The sequence below is a fragment of the Tasmannia lanceolata genome, unplaced genomic scaffold (genome assembly GCF_043159265.1).
Source record: "Tasmannia lanceolata isolate RefF3 unplaced genomic scaffold, GAP_Taslan_0.1 ptg000019l, whole genome shotgun sequence".
In the NCBI taxonomy this organism is placed as follows: Eukaryota; Viridiplantae; Streptophyta; class Magnoliopsida; order Canellales; family Winteraceae; genus Tasmannia; species Tasmannia lanceolata.
In genome coordinates, this window is record NW_027518696.1 from 17,127,813 (window position 1) to 17,147,324 (window position 19,512).

At 39.2% G+C, this 19,512-nt stretch overlaps 1 protein-coding gene across 1 annotated transcript; it reads right to left on the reverse strand.

The window, feature by feature from the left end:
- Window positions 1-524: 524 nt before the first annotated feature.
- LOC143853439 (flavonoid 3'-monooxygenase-like) lies at window positions 525-16,500 on the reverse strand. Its single transcript, XM_077363202.1, has 3 exons — window positions 15,985-16,500; window positions 13,913-14,407; window positions 525-1,475 (listed from the first exon to the last, which is right to left on the reverse strand). The coding sequence occupies exons 1-3, from the start codon at window positions 16,459-16,461 to the stop codon at window positions 849-851; spliced, it is 1,599 nt and encodes a 532-aa protein (XP_077219317.1). The 5' UTR covers window positions 16,462-16,500; the 3' UTR covers window positions 525-848.
- Window positions 16,501-19,512: the final 3,012 nt, after the last annotated feature.

Genomic DNA, 19,512 nt, shown 5'->3' on the forward strand with positions numbered 1-19,512 from the left:
GCCGTTTTTTCTCCCTAACATGTCTATGTAACAAGGGCATAAATTGGAAGTATTTTAATCTTTTTACTACATATATGAAGGGTAGTTTCTTCATCTTCTTATACAAAGACCATTGTTACTCGGGTTTCCATCAGACACCACTTGGCAACATTATTTGGCCTTTTGAAATAAAAGTTCAAACAATACGGGGTCTTTCGTATATCTTGAAAAGAGAGGTGGTTATTTGATAATGCAGCTTTGGATGAGTGATCTATTGTAAAAAAATCCTCAAAAAATAATCCTTATATTTTCTCCTGTTCCTTAGAAACTGATGAGAGTCTCGCCAAACCTCAACTAACATTAAAGAAAAATAAACTAAATTGCTCCCATTAGAGAGAGCAAAGGGAGTCGAAGTGAAATTATAAGTTTAACTTGTTTAAAATGAAAAGGATATCCACACTTGTTATTTTAATGGCACAGCCCTTTTGTCTTGTACTTTGTAAAATTGTCTGTTAATAGATTTTTAGAACTGTAAGACCATCAAACAACCAATAAGGGAGAAGTGTAAGATAAAGAGATAAGTGTCATAATAAATACAAGGAGGGTGAATATCTTTTCTCAGGAAAAATGGCACATTTACTCATACTAATCTACCCTTATGGAAGGGACATAGCTCCTTTAAATTTGGGAAATTTCCAGTTACATAACATCTCTCACGCACTACTTCCAATACATTATTGATCATAATCTCTAGTATGCTAGAGAGAGAGAGCACTACTTGCAATTATAGATCATTATTTTTGGAGTATGCTAGAAAGAGAGAACACGCTACATTCAAATACATTACAGGTCATAGTTTTTGAAGTATGCTAAGTATAAAGCTTTAAGTTGGATAATCTTGGCGTAGGGATCGCAACAAGTGGTGTTGCCATCTTTAGAATCATACCGAATTTATCAGAGAGATCGAGCTTTGTCCCCTCTGGCAATCGCCAATCGAACGAATGCAAGACTGATGCCAATGTATACATTAGCAACCTCTCACCCAAAGCCAATCCTGCACATATCCTCCTCCCCGACCCAAACGGAAGATAACGGAGATCATTGCCACTATAATCGCATTTGCTAGTACCCATCAAGAACCTCTCTGGTTTGAACTCAAAGGGATTGTCCCAGGCCTCTGGGTCCGTTTGTATGGCCCATACATTCACCAAGACTTGAGCTCCCTTGGGGACCGTATACCCACCCACGACACACGATTGGCTTGGAGAATGGGGTAGCAAGATTGAGCCCCCTGGGTGCAATCTCATAACTTCCTTTACCACCGCGCTCAAATAGTGCAATTTAGACAAATGGGTCTCTTCTATTCTAGTACTCATCCCCAACACTTGGTCTAATTCCTCTTGGGCTCTCCTCATTACCTCTGGGTGGTCAATCAACTCGGCCATTGCCCATTCAAGTGCGGTTGCAGTTGTGTCATTTCCCGCAGACACAAAGTCCTGATAAAAAACCAGAACTCGAAGGATCTCAAATTTGTGATCAACTAGGAGAGATATGAGATGGGTACATGCATATTGATGGTAAATGTCACATAATTTGTGACTAACAGTGATCAACACGCTAGTTGTAAAAATAATAATAATAAAATAAATGCGAAGTAGAGTGTTGATACTGATAAGGATTGTAGGGTTACCGGCCTAGCCAGCCGAACAATGTTAGGAAAGAAAAAATGACAACATTTTCCACCTATCTCTGATGGATACCCAATTTCGGTGGCAACCAAACGGACCCACAGTGAAATTTCAAATAGCAAAGCTTCAAATGTATGAAGTACATGGAATATAAGTTTAGATGTACCAACACACCTAACAGTAGTTGGATGTCACTGCACTCTCAGCTAGTGCGATCAAAAGCCTAGGATACTTTTTCAATTTATGTGGCAGTTTAATTTAAGGAGAAAGAAATTCAGGGGTTTTCTAATTCAGGGGTTCACTTGCTTTGGATTCGGGTATGGGCCCACATTATTTGGATGATCCAAAGCGTTCATTTGATGGGTCCTGACATAGATAGGGTGTGCCCAAATAATCAGCTCCATCGGATCATCCTAACCCTTCAATCTATGGACGAACCTTCAGCTGAGGGGGCAAACCTTAAAGTAAACGAAACTAGAGGGGATGTCTTTGTCACTTTTTAAACTATAGGGGTTGAAGTGGATGTGTCAGAAACTAGAGAGGGTGTAAATGTATTTATTGGGCGGAAGTTTGATGAAACGAGAGCTTTACGGGGAGCATGCTTGTGAATCAAGACCGTTGCTCCTACAGAACATGATGAGGTGACTCAAATGGTCTTGGTCCCATCCTGAATGAGCATCACGTGCATCAGTCAACATTTCCACTTATTGTTGTCAAGAACCAAAAACGAGACAAATGGATGAAGGGCCTGGATCATCGGATCAAATTTTTCTCAGTGAAATAATCTGTATGAAATTATATTTTATCAACGGATATAATCATACAAAGGAGGAAAAAGAATGGATCACAGTAAACAAGGCTTCACCTTAGTGTGGGATCCTGTTGTAGGGATCAAGTGTTTCTCAAGACCCCACCAATTGCAAATCCAGCTCATGTATTTTCTTTCTCTTGCTTTTTTTGCTTGTTTTGAGTTTGTCCTCCGTATTGTGATTCATGACCCTAGTTGTTCGTCTTTTTCCTTGGACATTGTTCTAAAGATTCTTCTAGGAAAGCGTGCAAAAGTGACTTTCTTTTTAGCATTTTCCAACACATTTATCTTTGGGAAAATATCATAAAAATGTACCTTTTGTCTAAAATTGTAGAAAATGGGGTTGTTTTCTAAATTATCAAAGAAGGAAGGAAGGAAGGAATAAACTTAGCCCATTTCAGGACGAAAATACCCCCTTTGGAGCCTTTTTACCTTACTTTTTTACTTTTTGTTATTTTAACTTTACCTTCTCCTTCTCTTTCCTAGCGATAGTGGTTCAGAGAGTCTCTATAGTAGTTCAAACATTCAAAATGGCTATAATAGTGGTTTCAAGGGTACAATAGTAGCTCATAGGGTCTCAATAGCGGTTCAAACATCCTAGATAGGTACAATAGTGGTTCAGAGGGTGTAATAGTTGTTCACAGGGTCTCAAAAGTGGTTCAAACATTGTAATAACGGTTTAGAGAGTGTAATAGTGGATGTGAGGGTTTCAATAGTAGTTCAAAGATTGTAATAGTGGTTCAGATGGTCTCAATAGTGGTTCAGAAGGTGTTATAGTGGCTATGATGGTTTCAATAGTGGCTCATAGTTTGTAAAAGTGGTTCAGAGGGTCTCAATACTGTTTAAGAGTCTCAGTAGTGGTTCAAAGGGTGTTTAGTGGTAGTGAGGGTCTCAATAGCAGTTCAGATCGTGTAATAGTGGTTCAGAGAGTGTCAATAGTTGTAACAGTGGTTCAGATGATGTAATAGTGTTCTGAGGGTGTCAACAGTGGTTCAATCATTCAAAATATTTGTAATAGTGGTTAAGAGGGTATCAACAGTGGTTCAATTGTTCAAAATAACAGTGGTTCAATCATTCAAAATATTTGTAATAGTGGTTAAGAGGGTATCAACAGTGGTTCAATCATTCAAAATAACTGTAATAGTGGTTCAGAGGGTGTCAACAGTGGTTCAATCAATGAAAATATTTATAATAGTGCTTCAAATGGTCTAATAGTGGTTTAACATTGTTAATAGTGGTAATAGTGGTTCAAAGGTGATGCAGCCCACACCCATGAGGTTGACAAGTTTGAAGCCCAGATGAACCATCCTAAGCAAGTGAGAAGGTCAGCCCGCATCCAAGCCCAACACAAGGCCCATGTACAACTTGAAGCCATTGAGCAGACCACCATGGACACGCCGATCGAGCTGGATTCCCTCATTAATGAGTCTGACCACCTTTTGGAGCCCATTTTGGAACCTCTAGATGGACGAATCAAAGAAAATGTTTAACTAGGAAGTTGTAGGTCTTTGAATTATCTTTCCAACGGATATTTATGATCTTAATTTGGCTCAATGGTTGAAGCGTTATAACTATTTTGGTAGACTGTGTTTGCTAGCTTTGACTAGTTAATGTGTTTAGAGTTCCTAAACTATTAATGATGTATGTGAGTCCCTAAACTAGTTAGTGGACTAGTTTGAACGATTTTTCTCATGTATTTCTCTATTTGAAGAGTATCAAACATATGTAATAGAGTATTTGTTGAATATTGAATGAAAATTTGCTTAGTGTATTTTCCCTTGAACCTTGAAGAGTTCATACTTGAAACCTAGAAGAGTTTCACTCCTTCCTTGAAGAGTAGGAGCTTTCCCTATCATTTGCATCATTGAAGAGTTGCAACCATCAATCTGGAAGAATTGATGTTACCCACCTTCCTTGGCAACCTTGAAGAGTAGCCATTGAAGTTGTTATCTTTCCTATCATATCCCACTCTGTTTTTCAGAATTCTGTCCATTCGCTTTTGTCTACTTCAAGTAATTTTTCGAGCACCCTATGATGATAATTTGAGAAAACATTTGTCAGCAAAGTTGTAAATCTTTCAATTCTTGAAATTTTGGCTTTTGAATCAAGTTATTCCGATCTATATCAAGGGAGATATGCTCATTGTACTAAGCTTGCATAAATCTGTTTTTCTTGTATCCGAGTTGTTGAACATTTGAGTGTGTGTCTGTCACTCTCCCGATCCTTAGTCCAAGAAGCCTAGGAGAGGCTTACATCATTTTGGTATCAAAGTTTGGAGGAGAGGACATTGCCTCCAAGAAGAGCCCGACGTCGAGGTGGTAAAACAATCCTCTTGGATGAAGTACACACACTTGCTGAAAACTTGTAGCAGCATATGCAACAACAAATCAATGATTTGACTCGAGAAGTTGAACGTCTTCGTGCTGAAGCAAACAATCCTCCACCCCATTCCAGATCCGGAAGAACCAGTGGTGATTCTTCTTCTTTAGAAAGTGTTCAATCTTTGCGACAAGGAAAGCGCCCCCAACTCCACACACAAGGTGTTCGAGAACCGGATTGGGAAAAGGAAATCAAGAGATACATTCCAGAATTTCTAGGAACTGATTCTCCTGATGAAATCATTGATTGGTTAACACTTGTGAATGAAGTTTTTGAGCATAGAAATATCTCGGAAGAGCGTCGTGTTGGCATCATTGCCATGCTATTCCAAGGCAAGGCCATAGCTTGGTGAAGACGTGAGAAGCAAACCCGCCACTCCGCCGGCAAAGATCCTATCACTCGATGGAGAAAGATGGAGGACAAGATCCGCAAGTACTTCCTTCCCAAAAGTTATAAGAGAGATCTGTACCAACGGTACCAAAATTTGAGGCAAGGAACGCAAACGGTAGACCAATACACCAATGAATTCAATGAGTTAGTAATTTGCAACAATATTCAAGACCCGAAGGAGATGCTTGTGAACAAGTATTTTGGAGGCCTTCAACTTCATATCCAAGACACCCTTGATGTTCTTGACATCTGAGATTTGGGAGATGCACACCAAAGAGCTCTTAAGGTGGAGCGTTCGCGCTCTCGAAAACCACAATGCACATCTTTCACAAACCGAACAGTTCAAGGTTCGGTTGGCACCACTAAAGCCGGCAACACAAGTGCACACCCCACTAGCATCAACAAAGCCCCTACCCAGCCTAAGGTTTTTATCAGCCCCCTCCTACCGGTCAAAGCTCTACAACCGGTATACGTTGTTATTCATGTGCTGAGATAGAACATCGTGCTAGCAATTGTCGGAAGCGACAAGCGGGTAAAGCATTACTTGTGGAAAATGAATATGATGATCCGGGTGAGGAAGATGCTGATATTGACCCAAAGGATGATGAAAGTAACTCAGAGGATGAGCAAGTGCTTAATGCCGATGCCGGTGAGCTCCTTATGATGCGGAAATTTTTTCTAACTCCAAAACAAGAAGCTGGAAATCGTTGGCTTCGCAACAACATTTTTCACTCGGCATGCACCGTTTCTAGAAACGTATGTCGATTAATCAATGATTGCGGATGTTGTGAAAATGTAATATCTGAGGTGGCAGCAAAGAAGTTGAAATTGGAGTTGAAAGAACATCCAACCCCTTACAAGATGTCTTGGTTGAAGCGGGGTATGGAGGTAACCGTTTCCAAACGTTGTCTTGTCAATCTTTCTATTGCTTCCACTACTTTGACAAGATATGGTGTGATGTTATACCTAAGGATTGTAGTCATATCATCCTTAGCCGTCCATGGCAATTTGATAAGAAAACAATCCATGACGGGTATCGCAACGCTTATTCTTTTGACTATGAAGGAAAGAAGATTACTTTAGCACCTAGTAAAGAGCCAATTCAAACTCCTTTGATTGAAAACTCCCCATCCTCTAATTTTCTAGTGATGAAAGATGTAAAGAGTGCTATGGAAGGGGATAGTGTTATATACATCTTACTTAACAAGTCTGATATTGGAGATGTGGTTGCACCAATCATTCCGAACCAAGTCAAGCCTCTTTTGGAAGAATTTAAAGATGTATTTCCATTAGACCTTCCATCTAGCCTTCCCCCCATGAGAGACATTCAGCACCAAATTGACTTGCTGCCCGGTGCATCTTTACCCAACCTAGCTCACTATCAGATGAGTCCGGTGGAGCATGAAGAACTACAACGGCAAATCATGGAACTATTGAATAAAGGTTTCATAAGGGAGAGTCTCAGCCCATGTATCGTTCCAGCCCTTTTGGTGCCTAAGAAAAATGGGACTTGGAGAATGTGTGATGATAGTAGAGCCATCAACAAAATCACCATCAAATACTGCTTTCCGATCCCTCACCTTGATGATCTCTTGGACCAACTTTTCGGTGCCACCATCTTCTCAAAGTTAGATTTAAAGAGTGGATATCATCAAATCCGAATCAAGTACGGAGATGAATGGAAGACGGCATTCAAGACCAAAGATGGACTATTTGAATGGCTAGCCATGCCATTTGGATTGTCCAATGCACCTTCCACCTTCATGAGGTTCATGACACAGGTTCTAAAGCCGTATCTTGGACGTTTTGTTGTTGTTTATTTTGATGATATTTTGATTTATAGCAAGACTACTAATGAGCACTTGCAGCACCTTCAAGATGTGTTACGCTTGCTAAGGCAAGAACGCTTATATGCAGCCCTTGAAAAGTGTTACTTCATGGTGCCACAAATCCTATTCCTTGGATTTAACATTTCAAGAGAAGGGATTCTAGTTGATGATGCCAAGATCAAGGTGATCCAAGAATGGCCAACACCAACAAACGTGCATGAAGTTCGAAGTTTCCATGGCCTAGCTTCCTTCTACCAACGATTCATTGCACACTTCAGTTCTATTGCTGCCCCACTCACTTCTTGTATGAAGAAAAGGTGTTTTTGAGTGGACCATTGAAGCCCAAAGAAGCTTTGAACAACTCAAGGAAAAGTTATGTATAGCCCCGGTCCTTGCGCTTCCCAACTTCGATCTCATTTTTGAGGTTCATTGTGATGCATTTGAAACCGGCGTAGGAGGAGTTATAAGTCAAGGAGGACGTCCCATTGCATTCTTCAGTGAGAAATTGAATGGTGCCAAGATCAAATATAGTACCAATGATTTGGAGTTTTATGCCTTGTTTCGCACACTTGAACATTGGAGACAATATCTAATTCATAGAGAATTTATTTTGTACACTGACCATGAAGCATTGAAGTACATTTCAGGTCAGCAAAAGCTCAATTCTCGACGTGCAAAATGGGCAGAATATCTTCAAGATTTCACCTTCAACATCAAGCACAAAGCGGGTGTACAAAATCAGGTTGCCGATGCTCTTAGCCGAAAGAAAAGCTTGCTCAATATCATGCGCACTACCGTGCTCGGCTTTGACTCCTTCCAACAATTGTACATGGATGATGAATATCTTTCCAAACTCATATCAGATGCTCAAGATAAGAAACTTGCTGATTTCACCTTATGTGATGGTTTTCTCTTCAAAGGAAATTGCTTGTGTATTGGATTGCTCTCTTCGGCAAAAGGTGATTGGTGAGATACATAATGAATGTCATTTCGGTCATGACAAAACTCTCCAACTCGTTTCAGCAAAGTACTTTTGGCCACATCAGAAACGGGATGTACATCGTTATGTTATGAGATGCCGAAATTGTCAAATTGATAAAGGACAAGCTACAAATGTCGGTCTCTATTTGCCTTTGCCTATACCACATGCACCGTGGGAGGATATATCCATAGATTTGTCCTTGGATTGCCACGGACACACCGAGGAATGGATTCCATATTTGTGGTCATTGATAGATTTTCCAAAATGGCACATTTCATACCTTGCCGAAAGACTATAGATGCCTCACGCATTGCTAGCTTATTTTTCAAAGAAATCTTCAGAATGCATGGAGTACCAAATACCATCACTTCAAACCGAGACACGAAGTTCCTTAGTCACTTTTGGCGTCAGTTATGGAAGAGTATTGGGACCACACTGCAGTATAGTACTATGTTCCACCCTCAAACTGATGGGCAAACAGAAGTTATAAACCGATCATTGGAAAATTTGTTGAGAACCTTGATTGATGACAATCCCCGTTCTTGGGAAGACCGCCTATTACTTGGAGAATTTGCTTACAACAGTTCGGTGAACCGTTCTACAAGTTGGAGCTCTTTCTTGGTTATCTATGTGCGACAACCCAAGTCAGCACTAGATCTTGCACCTATTCCATTTGCTAAAAATCCCATTGCCCAAGTTGAAGATTTTGTATCTCAAATAAAGCTTATACATGAAGATGTTCATCGTAAGCTGGAAAGTAAATCTGAAACCTATAAGAAGGCTGTTGATAAGAGGCGTCGTGAAGTCATATTTGAACTTGGAGATTTTGTTTGGGCTTACTTGCCACCAGAACATCACCCCGTTGGAAGCTACAACAAGCTTAGTGATAGAAAGCTTGGTCCACTTGAAGTACTTGAACGCATCAATCCCAATGCGTATCGTCTCAAGCTTCCTTCCCATATGAAGATACATGATGTGTTTAACGTCCGCCATTTGACACCTTATATGGGAGATTCCACTGATGATGATACCTCAAATTCATAGACGAATTCTTTCAAACAAGGGGCGAATGATGCAGCCCACACCCATGAGGTTGACAAGTTTGAAGCCCAAATGAACCATCCTAAGCAAGTGAGAAGGTCAGCCCGCATCCAAGCCCAACACAAGGCTCATGTCCAACTTGAATCCATTGAGCATAAAGACCACCATGGACACGCCGATCGAGCTGGATTCCCGCATTAATGAGTCTGACCACTCTTTGGAGCCCATTTTTGGACCTCTCGATTGACGAATCAGAGAAAATGCTTAACTAGGAAGTTGTAGGTCTTTGAATTATCTTTCCAACGGATATTCATGGTCTTAATTTGGCTTAGTGGTTGCCGAGTTATAGCTATTTTGGTAGACTGTATTTGCTAGCTTTGACTAGTTAATGTGTTTAGAGTTTCTAAACTATTAATGATGTATGTGAGTCCCTAAACTAGTTAGTGGACTAGTTTGAACGAATTTTCTCATGTATTTCTCTATTTGAAGAGTATCAAACATATGTAATAGAGTATTAGTTGAATATTGAATGAAAATTTACTTAGTGCATTTTCCCTTGAACCTTGAAGAATTCATCCTTGAAACCTAGAAGAGTTTCACTCCTTCCTTGAAGAGGATGAGCTTTCCCTATCATTTGCATCCTTGAAGAGTTGCAACCATCAATCTGGAAGAATTGATGTTACCCACCTTCCTTGGCAACCTTGAAGAGTAGCCATTGAAGTTGTTATCTTTCCTATCATATCCCACTCTATTTTTTAGAATTCTGTCCATTCGCTTTTGTCCACTTCAAGTAATTTTTTGAGCACCCTATGATGATAATATGAGAAAATATTTGTCCGCAAAGTTGTAGAGCTTTCAGTTCTTGAAATTTTGGCTTTTGAATCAAGTTATTCCGATCTATATCAAGGGAGATAAGCTCATTTTACTGAGCTTGCATAAATCTATTTTTCTTGTATCCGAGTTGTTGAACATTTGAGTGTGTGTCTGTCACTCTCCCGATCCTTAGTCCAATAAGCCTAGGAGAGGCTTGCATCAAGAGGGTTTCAATAGTGGTTTAAACATTGTTAATAGTTGTAATAGGGTTTAGACTATGTAATAGTGGTTCAAATTATGTAATAGTGGTTTAGAGGGTGTCAACAGTGGTTCAATTATTCAAAATAGTTGTAATAGTGGTTCAGAGGGTGCCAATAGTGGTTTAAACATTCAAAACAATTGTAATAGTGGTTCAAAGGTTTTATTTTTCTTTTTAAAAAAAAGAAGTCGATTGTTATCAACAGAGACCAACAGAGCTAAACAACTCAACATATAGGTCAACTTGTAACTGTCTTTTCCCAACTGAGGCACCAGAACTAAACAAGTCAACTTGCGTTCCAGTTTTTTTTAAAAGAAAAAATGTGCGAAACATTTATGAGCATGAAACCCTTAAAACTGGTGCAATCGGAGGGAGTGTAGAAATAGAATTGATTAAGGGGCCCAAAGCCGGTGCAATCGGAGTACAATAAGGAGGGACACCGAGATTTATACGGGCCACTGAATTACTTCCTTCAACTCTATACTCTTTAGTTATATAGAGGTCATAGAATTAATCACATTATCACCAGCTCAAGGTCATCATCATTTCCAATATCATATAGAATGATTTGAAATGGGTCTCGGATATACCAACAATTTATAGACATTGCAACTTCAGTTCCTATAGTTCCTATTTTGTTGTGAATTAGGGACTCCAATTCCAGGAATTTAATTTTTTGGTTCACTATTAGAAGCATCTTTTTCCCGCCAATGTATTCAATGGATATTGTATCCTTTAAGTATCCATCAACGTGAGCATAAAGGAAGCCCTTCGCTCTACCATATTTACAAATCCTGCAAGATAGGAATGAATGAACCACTATTTTAACACTAAGAACCACTATTTAGTTACTTTGATCCATTATTTTGTTACTTTGAACCACTATTTTAACACTAATAACCACTATTAAGTTACTTGGAACCATTATTTAGCAATCCCAAGCACTGTTTTAACACTAAGAACCACTGTTTTGACCATAAGTACCACTATTTCAACACTAAGAACCACTATTTAACACTCCAAACCACTATTTAAACACTAAGAACCACTATTTAACACTCCAACCCACTATTTTAACACTAAAAACCCCTATTTATCACTCCAAACCACTATTTAAACACTAAGAACCACTATTTAACACTCAAAATCACTATTTTAACACTAAGAACCACTATTTAATTAATTAGAACCACTATTTAACACTCGCAAGCACTGTTTTAACACTACAGAACCACTATTTAATACTAAGAACTACTATTTAACACTCCAAACTACTGTTTTAACACTAAAGAACCCCTATTTAGTAGTCCAAATCACTATTTGAACACTAAGAACCACTTCTCAGCACTCAAAACCACTATTTTAACACTTAGAACCACTATTTAACACTCTCAAGCACTGTTTTAACCCTAAAAAAACTACTATTTAAATACTGAGAACTACTACTCAACACTTAAAACAAATATTTTAACACTTAGAACCACTATTTAGTTAATTAGTACCACTATTTAACATTTCTAAGCAATGTCTTAACACTAAAGAACCACTATTTAACATAAAGAACCATTGTTTTACACTCCAAACTACTGTTTTAACAGTAAAGAACCCCAATTCAACACTGCAAACCACTATTTAAACACTAAGAACCACTATTTAGCACTCAAAACTACAATTTTAATACTAAGAACCACTATTTAACACTCCCAAGCACTATTTTAACACTAAAGAACCACTATTTAATAAAAAGAACCACTGTTTTAACACAAAAGAACTATTTAACACTCCAAACCACTATTTTAACACTAAAGAACCCCTATTTAGCACTCCAAACCACTATTTAAATACTAATAACCACTATTTAACATCTTATAACAACTATTTAAAACTCTCAAGCATTGTTTTAACACGAAAGAACCACTATTTAACACTAAGAACCACTATTTTAACAATAAGAACTACTATTTAACACTCCCAAAGCACTGTTTTAACACTAAGGACTACTATTTAGTTAGTTAAAACCACTATTTAACACTCCCAAACACTGTTTTAACACTAAAGAACTACTATTTAGCACTTCGAACCACTATTTTAACAATAAGAACCACTATTTAGCACTACGAACCTTTATTTTGGCTTTAAGAAGGGGTTGAAGAAGGTAAAAATGTAGCAATCATGACAACAAGGTAAAGGTGAGTGTTGGAAAATGTGCAAAGGGATGATTGGATGGGTAACTTTGGCAAGAGGGAAAGGGAGTATTTTCATCCCCAATTAGACTAAGTTTTCTCCCTCCTCCCCTCTTTGGTAATTTAGAAAAGAGTCTCCTTTTCCGACAATTTCAGACAAAAGGTACATTTTTTTTTTTTTATCATTTTCCGTTTATCTTTTATACCAAATAAATTTGTCAGTCACGAGAGATATCCCTGCAATTTGACTGGCCCAAAAAGCATTCCACATGGTTCAATTTGGTTGCATGTAGTTGTCTTGTACAGTGCGACAAGACAACGAAAATAATCAACAGGTGCAATAGCAACTAAATTGTCTCATTGTATTGCGGTCATTAACGTTTGGTTGTCAACAGCTGTAATTTCCTAGCACACGGTACGGTGTGTCATTACTAAAAACAAAAATAAAGAAAAAAAAACTAAACACGGGCAGTGACATTTTCCCCCGCTCTGATGGATACCCCTCTCTTGAACAGATATCGTTAGGGGTGAAGGAGCTACCGTTAACTCCAAATGACTTAACAGTCAACGGTTTCTGTTAAAGGGGGGAAAATATCACTGCCCAAAAAAAAAGTAATACAGTAGTGGTGCCATTAGCATATATAGAAACTCTACTAAGCAAAAGAGGGCAATGATATTTTCACCCCGCCCCGGCGGTAAGCATTGCCCCCCTATAATGTGAACAATGGGCCCCACCAACCCTCCGTGGTAAGCATTGGCCCCCTTATAACGTGAACAATGGGCAACTTTAACGCTTCTTGATAGGGGTGCAACTTGGGTATGGCTCAACCCAATTTTGGCTCGGGTTGGGTTGGTATTTTCCTGGGTTGGGTTAGGGCTAAGGCCTTGGCAACCCGACCCGACCTCCATCCTCTAATTTTATCATGATTTTCTTAGGATTATGTTTTTTTTCCTGTTTGGCCCTATATGAACACGAATCCAACCCGGCTCAACCCGAACCCAACCAGATTTGGAGGCGGGTTAGGTTAGGGTTGACCATCCTCAACCCGACCCTAGGGTTGGGTCGGGTTAGGGTTGAGGGAATGCTATCTCGGGTTGGGTTAGGGTTGGCTTCAACCCGACCCAACCTGAGTTGCACCGCTACTTTTTGACGTCAAATCACATTAAAAGCGGGGCAAATGCGTAGTTGAAAATATCATCGCCGGCAAAAATATATATTTTCAATTAGTTTTCTAGGAGACAAATGTCATGCCACATGGCACTCCAAAATTGGTCAAAACTCCAAGTAAACCCCAAAAATTGTGCAACCATACAGATGGGTTTTGTGAAACTACCAATTACTCCAAAGCTTAAGCCGTTGGAGAAGGCGTTATTTAATCTTTTATACTTTAACACTCCCCCTCACGTGTGGCCCTCGTTTTAGGGTTGACGTACACATGGCACATGTGGCCTCTCTATACCATGTGAAACTACCGATTACTCCAGAAGCTTAAGCCGTTGGAGAAGGCGTTAATTAATCTTTTATCCTTTGAACATGTTTCATTTTTCGAAAGAGAATTACCGTGAGCAAGCCCTTGATTTTGGTGGTGGATATGGGGTCTTCATCTTCTTTATGCCGCAAAAGTACCTGTAGGAAGTTCCTACTTTCTTGCTTCCTTCCACCCTCTTCACTCTGATTCATATCTAACGTTTGATCTATGACGGTGTCAAGAATCTGATCAAGCCAAAACGAGAGCTTCCTCATTTTACGAACCACTCCTTGTATATCGAATGGAGCTAGAACAGGGAAAAGATCCGAAATGTTGGGTTTGCTCAAAAGAAGAACAGCTTCCTCTACCACTTGTCTAAACTCGGCAGTGCTCTTCTCCACTTTTTGCGTACCTCCCCACAACATGCTTGTAATTGCATTGAAAATTACTTCAAACATCTTCTCTCGGATTGTAATTGGGGTTCCGGCCTTAGCATACATGTCACACAACATCTTGTGAACTTCTTGTTGGAGATGAGCGTTTAAAGAGTTGAGGTTGGCGTTGTTTAGCATTTCTCTTACGCAGACCTAGTTGAAAATAATGTGCAGATCAATCAATCAATTAATCTTGAATCATAGCTTAGAAGCACGTTGTAATGTCATTTCTTTAAGATGGTTAAAGACCTTCAAATGTGCAAGGGTAATTTTGAAAAATATTTCAAAAAGGATTTGATAGAAGTCCACTAAAGTTTAATTCCGTTTGCATGTACCTAATATAGAAGATACAGGAGTAAAGGGATGTAGATTCTCATTTCTTTTATTTTCTTTTTCTCTTAATTTGATGGGAAAGTTCACTTGGGATCCGTTTGCATGTACCTAATATAGAAGATACAGGAGTAAAGGGATATAGATTCTCTTAATTTGGTGAGGACCGAAACCGAAATGTTCCAAAACCGAAATTGCTGAAATTTCAGAAATTTCTGCAAATTTTTTAATAAAATATTAATTTTTCAGCCGAAATTACCGAAATTTCGGCCCAAAAAAAACAATATTTCGAGCGCCTTTACTGAATTTCAGCCAAAATTTCAGGATTTCGGCTAAAATTTCGGTTTCGGTGAGGACTGAAACTACCCCCGAAACTGAAATTTAAAACCTTGGTATCAATACCAGTAACCTAAATAATTTATCATAAAATGAGAACAAAATTATTGGTAATAGATTGGTCTTGGACTAAGCAAATTGTTAAAACAAAAAATAACTTCATACTATGGTTGATTTACTTAATATGGGTTTAAGGCTAAAATTGTATTTTGATTTTTTCCACGTCTTAAGAGTACTTTTCTACTCTAGTTTTTCCTGGAAATTTGTTAGTAGGTGGTCTCTTTTGCACAATATGCTCAGGCAAGGTGGTCTTTCACAACTGAAAAAAAAAAAAAAAAAGGTGGTCTTTCACAAATGGAAAATGATATGGAGACCCAGAGTACCAACGAGCAGGGGTCCTGATTTTAAGGGATTGCGCAGGTCACTTGTGACGATGTGGAAATAATCAATTTGTTCAGTCCCCTTTTCGGTGGTACTCTCGGTGTCCCTAGCATTACTCTTCACAAATCCCTCAAACCTAAATTGGAATTTTGCAAACAATACCATCCTTTCAAAAAATTAAAACATTTCAAAACATACAATGTGAAGAAACAACCAATTACTCCAAAAGCTTAAGCTGATATTGTTGGTGTTATTTAATCGTTTATACTTCAACACTGCCCCCTCAGGTGTGTAACCCCTCTTTTTTGGGTTGGCCATGTTGTTTTTTTAATATCAAGGAGTTGTTGGGTTTTGAACCTATGACCTACGGTGAGGCAATAACTCCAATTAAGTTGTTAGAGTTGGTGTTATTTAATCATTTATACTTCAACATAGGTGTGGAACTTGGGTCGAGTCGGGTTGAGCTTTTTCTAAAAAAAATGAAGTGGAATCAAACTGAACCCGACCCAATTTGGTGGTAAAAGCTCGACCCCAATTCTCAAAAATCAACCCGAGTAACCCTGACGGGGGTGTGGCTCTTTGGCTTGAAGTCATGAGTTTGCTCCCTAAAATTGGGTGGGGATACCCTATGTCATAAAAAAAAGAAAAAGAAAACCAACCCGAGTAGTACCCCTAAAGCATACCTTGCGGAGCATGCGCCAGTGTGAGTTGTAAGCAGACCACACCATATCCTGGCCACCATAAGTTGCAACTAGGGCTGCAATGGGCACATCACGATTGGCAAAGATGGAGTCATGGTCTTTGAGCACCTCCTTTGCCAGTGATGATGAACTAACTACGACACAAAGCTTGTGTCCAAGTCGGAGACTCATGATCGGACCATAGGTTCGAGCTAATTTGGCAAAGTAACGATGGAGCTCTGGGTCGAGAAAAAGAAGGCTCCCAACCAAGGGCAAGCCTCTTGGCCCCGGAGGTAATTCTCGGCCTCCATTGTTCCATTTCTTGATTAAAACTATGTACCAGGCAATTGTCATCACTGCAAGAGAAACCATGAGAACTAAGTTTGTGAATTCATCTTTAGAATTGTTCATCTCCCACCACCATGAACACCCTTCTGAAATGGGACCCATTATTTTACCATAGAGATCTGAAATCCCCATTTTTTGTAGCCACTATTACTAATACTACAACCAATATTGAATGGGTGTGACAGAGTTAGGACCTTTATAGAAAGGGGCTACTAGAATGAGTGGAGTAAGGAAAGACACGTAGAGCTGTAGCGAGGATAACGAGGCAATGGAGGTGTCTTTGAAGGAGACATGTTTCGAGGAATTACGGATTATGGCACCTTTTAAAACAAGAATGAAGCACGGGCTAATCTTCAAAATCGGGTGGTCAAAAGACCCTGGTACCCTTCTGACATCCACAGAGTCTTCCTTTTCAATTACTGTCTCTTAAATTAGCGCGCTTCACGAGGCTTCTTTTGGTTCGTTTGAATGTGTATTTGAACCGACAGAACTTTGGGTTCATTCCTATCTTACCCGTCGGAAATAACTAGAGACGGATGGATGTTTGACACGTGTTGGAAAACTCTTTGGAACGCTAACAACCCAAAGTCAATCAATATCTTTTCTCACTTCTCTTTTGGCTTAGAACGATAACGTTATTGAATACGTCTCTTTTGGCTTAAAATATTTTCACTTCTCTTTTGGTCCTCACTTCTCTTTTGGTTTATAACAGTAACGTTATTGAATACGTCTCTTTTGGCTTAGAATGACAATGTTATTGAATATTTTATTATTTCTCACGTCTCTTTTAGCAGAGAACGCCGCCAGAAATAGGGTGTAAGCAGAAATAGGGTGAACGCCAGCGGAAATAATGGGTACGCCGGCGTAAATAAAGGAATACGCCGGCGGAAATAAAGTTTAAGCAGAAATAAGGTGTACGCTAACAGAAATAATAGGTACGCCGGCCTAAATAATGGGGTACGCCGACGGAAATAGGGTGTAAGCGGAAATAGGGTGTACAACGGCGGAATTCATGGGTACGCCGGCTTTAATAATGAGGTACGACGGCGTAAATAATGAGGACCAAAAGAGAAGGGGAAAGATTCTAAGCCAAAAGAGACGTATTCAATAACTTTACCGCTCTAAGCCAAAAGAGAAGTGAGAAAAGATAACGTCAGCATTCCAAAAAAATTTCCAACACGTGTCAACCATCCATCCGTCTCTAGTTATTTCCGACGGCCAAGATAGAAATGAACCCAAGGTTCTGTCGTTTCAAATACACATTCAAACAAATCAAAAGAAACCTCGTAAAACGCTCCAATTTAATAGGCAGTAATGAAAAAGGAGGACTCTGTCGGTGTCATAAGGGTATCAGGGTCTTTTCATCACCCAATTTTGAAGATTAGCCCGTGTTTCATTATCGTTTTAAAAGGTGTCCGTAATCCATAATTTCTCGAAACATGAGCCTGAATCCGTACTTTTCTCTTGACTAAAGTCACATATCTTGTAGTGACATCAATCCACCTCAAATCGTGTAACATGCTTGAGGGATTTTTTTTGGCAGATGATAAACTCCCACCCAATGTAGGATAATTCGCAACTCTTATAACGTGAATTGTGGCAGGCTTCAACGTTACAATTGGTAACATGCTTAAGGGATTTTTTTTGGCAGATGATAAATTCGCACCCAATGTAGGATAATTCGCAACTCTTATAACGTGAATTGTTGCAGGCTTTAACGTTACAATGGGTGGGAATTATCCTAGAGGAGGTCCGAATTTATAATCGCACTTTTTATTTTGTGAAAGTCACGTTTGCCTGCTCAAAGTATATGAACGCTATTCATAGATTTGACGTAAAAGAGGCTAAGTGCGTGTTTGGCGTACCGTTTAAAATACCGTTTCGCGTTTGAAACACCGTTTTGGGGCCAAACGGCCGTTTGGGAGTGTTTGAAACACCGTTTTGAACCATCAAAACGGTGTTTTGTAAAGGGAGGGGGGAGGTCCGTTTGCGAAACGCCGTTGTGAACGGAGTTTTTGGGTTGTGGGTTTTTATGTGTTTGCCCTCACGAAAACCCATTTTTACGTATATGCGTGTGATTTTATGCGTTACGTCAAATACCAAAAAAGTGGGGGTGTTAATATCATTCTTGAGGACACAAATTTGTTAAATTGTTAATATTTAATTCAAAACAGGGGGCTGCTGATATCATTATATGATCTCTTAATTTTGATTTTTTTAAAGACAAAAGAATTAAAAGAAACCCTAGTTTCTTACTTTCTTCATCTACTTTGCAAAGTTGCAAACCCTCTCACGCCTCACTACCTCAGCGCCTCCACTCATCCGTCAAATCCGACAAATCCGGCCGTTAAGAAAAAGAAGGAGAAGAACCCCAAAGGTATAGCCTTTTTTTTTTGGCAATGATGTTTAATTTTAATAGTGTTTGAATGAGATCCTAATGACCTTTTAATATTTTGCCTAATGAGAGAGTAGTTGAGTTACATTGAGGCCAACCAAACAATGCCCTTTTTGGTCATTTTACCACGAAAACTCCGTTTTGGGGCATTTGCAACCAAACACACAATACCTCAGTTTGCTATTTAAAACGCCGTTTTGATCTAGCCAACCAAACATGAAAACGCCGTTTGGCAAAACGCCGTTTTAAACCAAAACTCCGTTTTGCAAAATGGCGTTTTAAACGCTATCTCAAACGGTACGCCGAACACACCCGTAGCCTCTTTTACATCAAATCTATGAATAGCGTTCGTGTACTTTGAGCAAGCAAACGTGACTTTCACAAAAATCCAAAGAAAGAGGGGCCACACATGAGGGGCATAAATATCACTTCCCTTTTATCACATCCCTAAAAATAGTAGGAATTACTTTTAGAAATTTTTTTTTTCTGTTCAAACGTTTTTCAGAAAATTCCTAGAGTCTATGATATTTATCATAGACTCCAGGAATTTTCTGAAAAACGTTTGAACATATATATGGGAGTCGATTTAAGATATATGGGAGTCGATTTATCACTGCCCAAAAAATATTTCTAAAAGTAATTCCTACTATTTTTAGGGATGTGATAAAGGGAAGTGATATTTATGCCCCTAACGTGTGGCCCCTCTTTCTTTGGGTTGGCCTACACGTGGCACATGTGGCCCCACTTTTGGGTTTGGCTATTGCATGTGGATTCTGCTATCAAGGAGG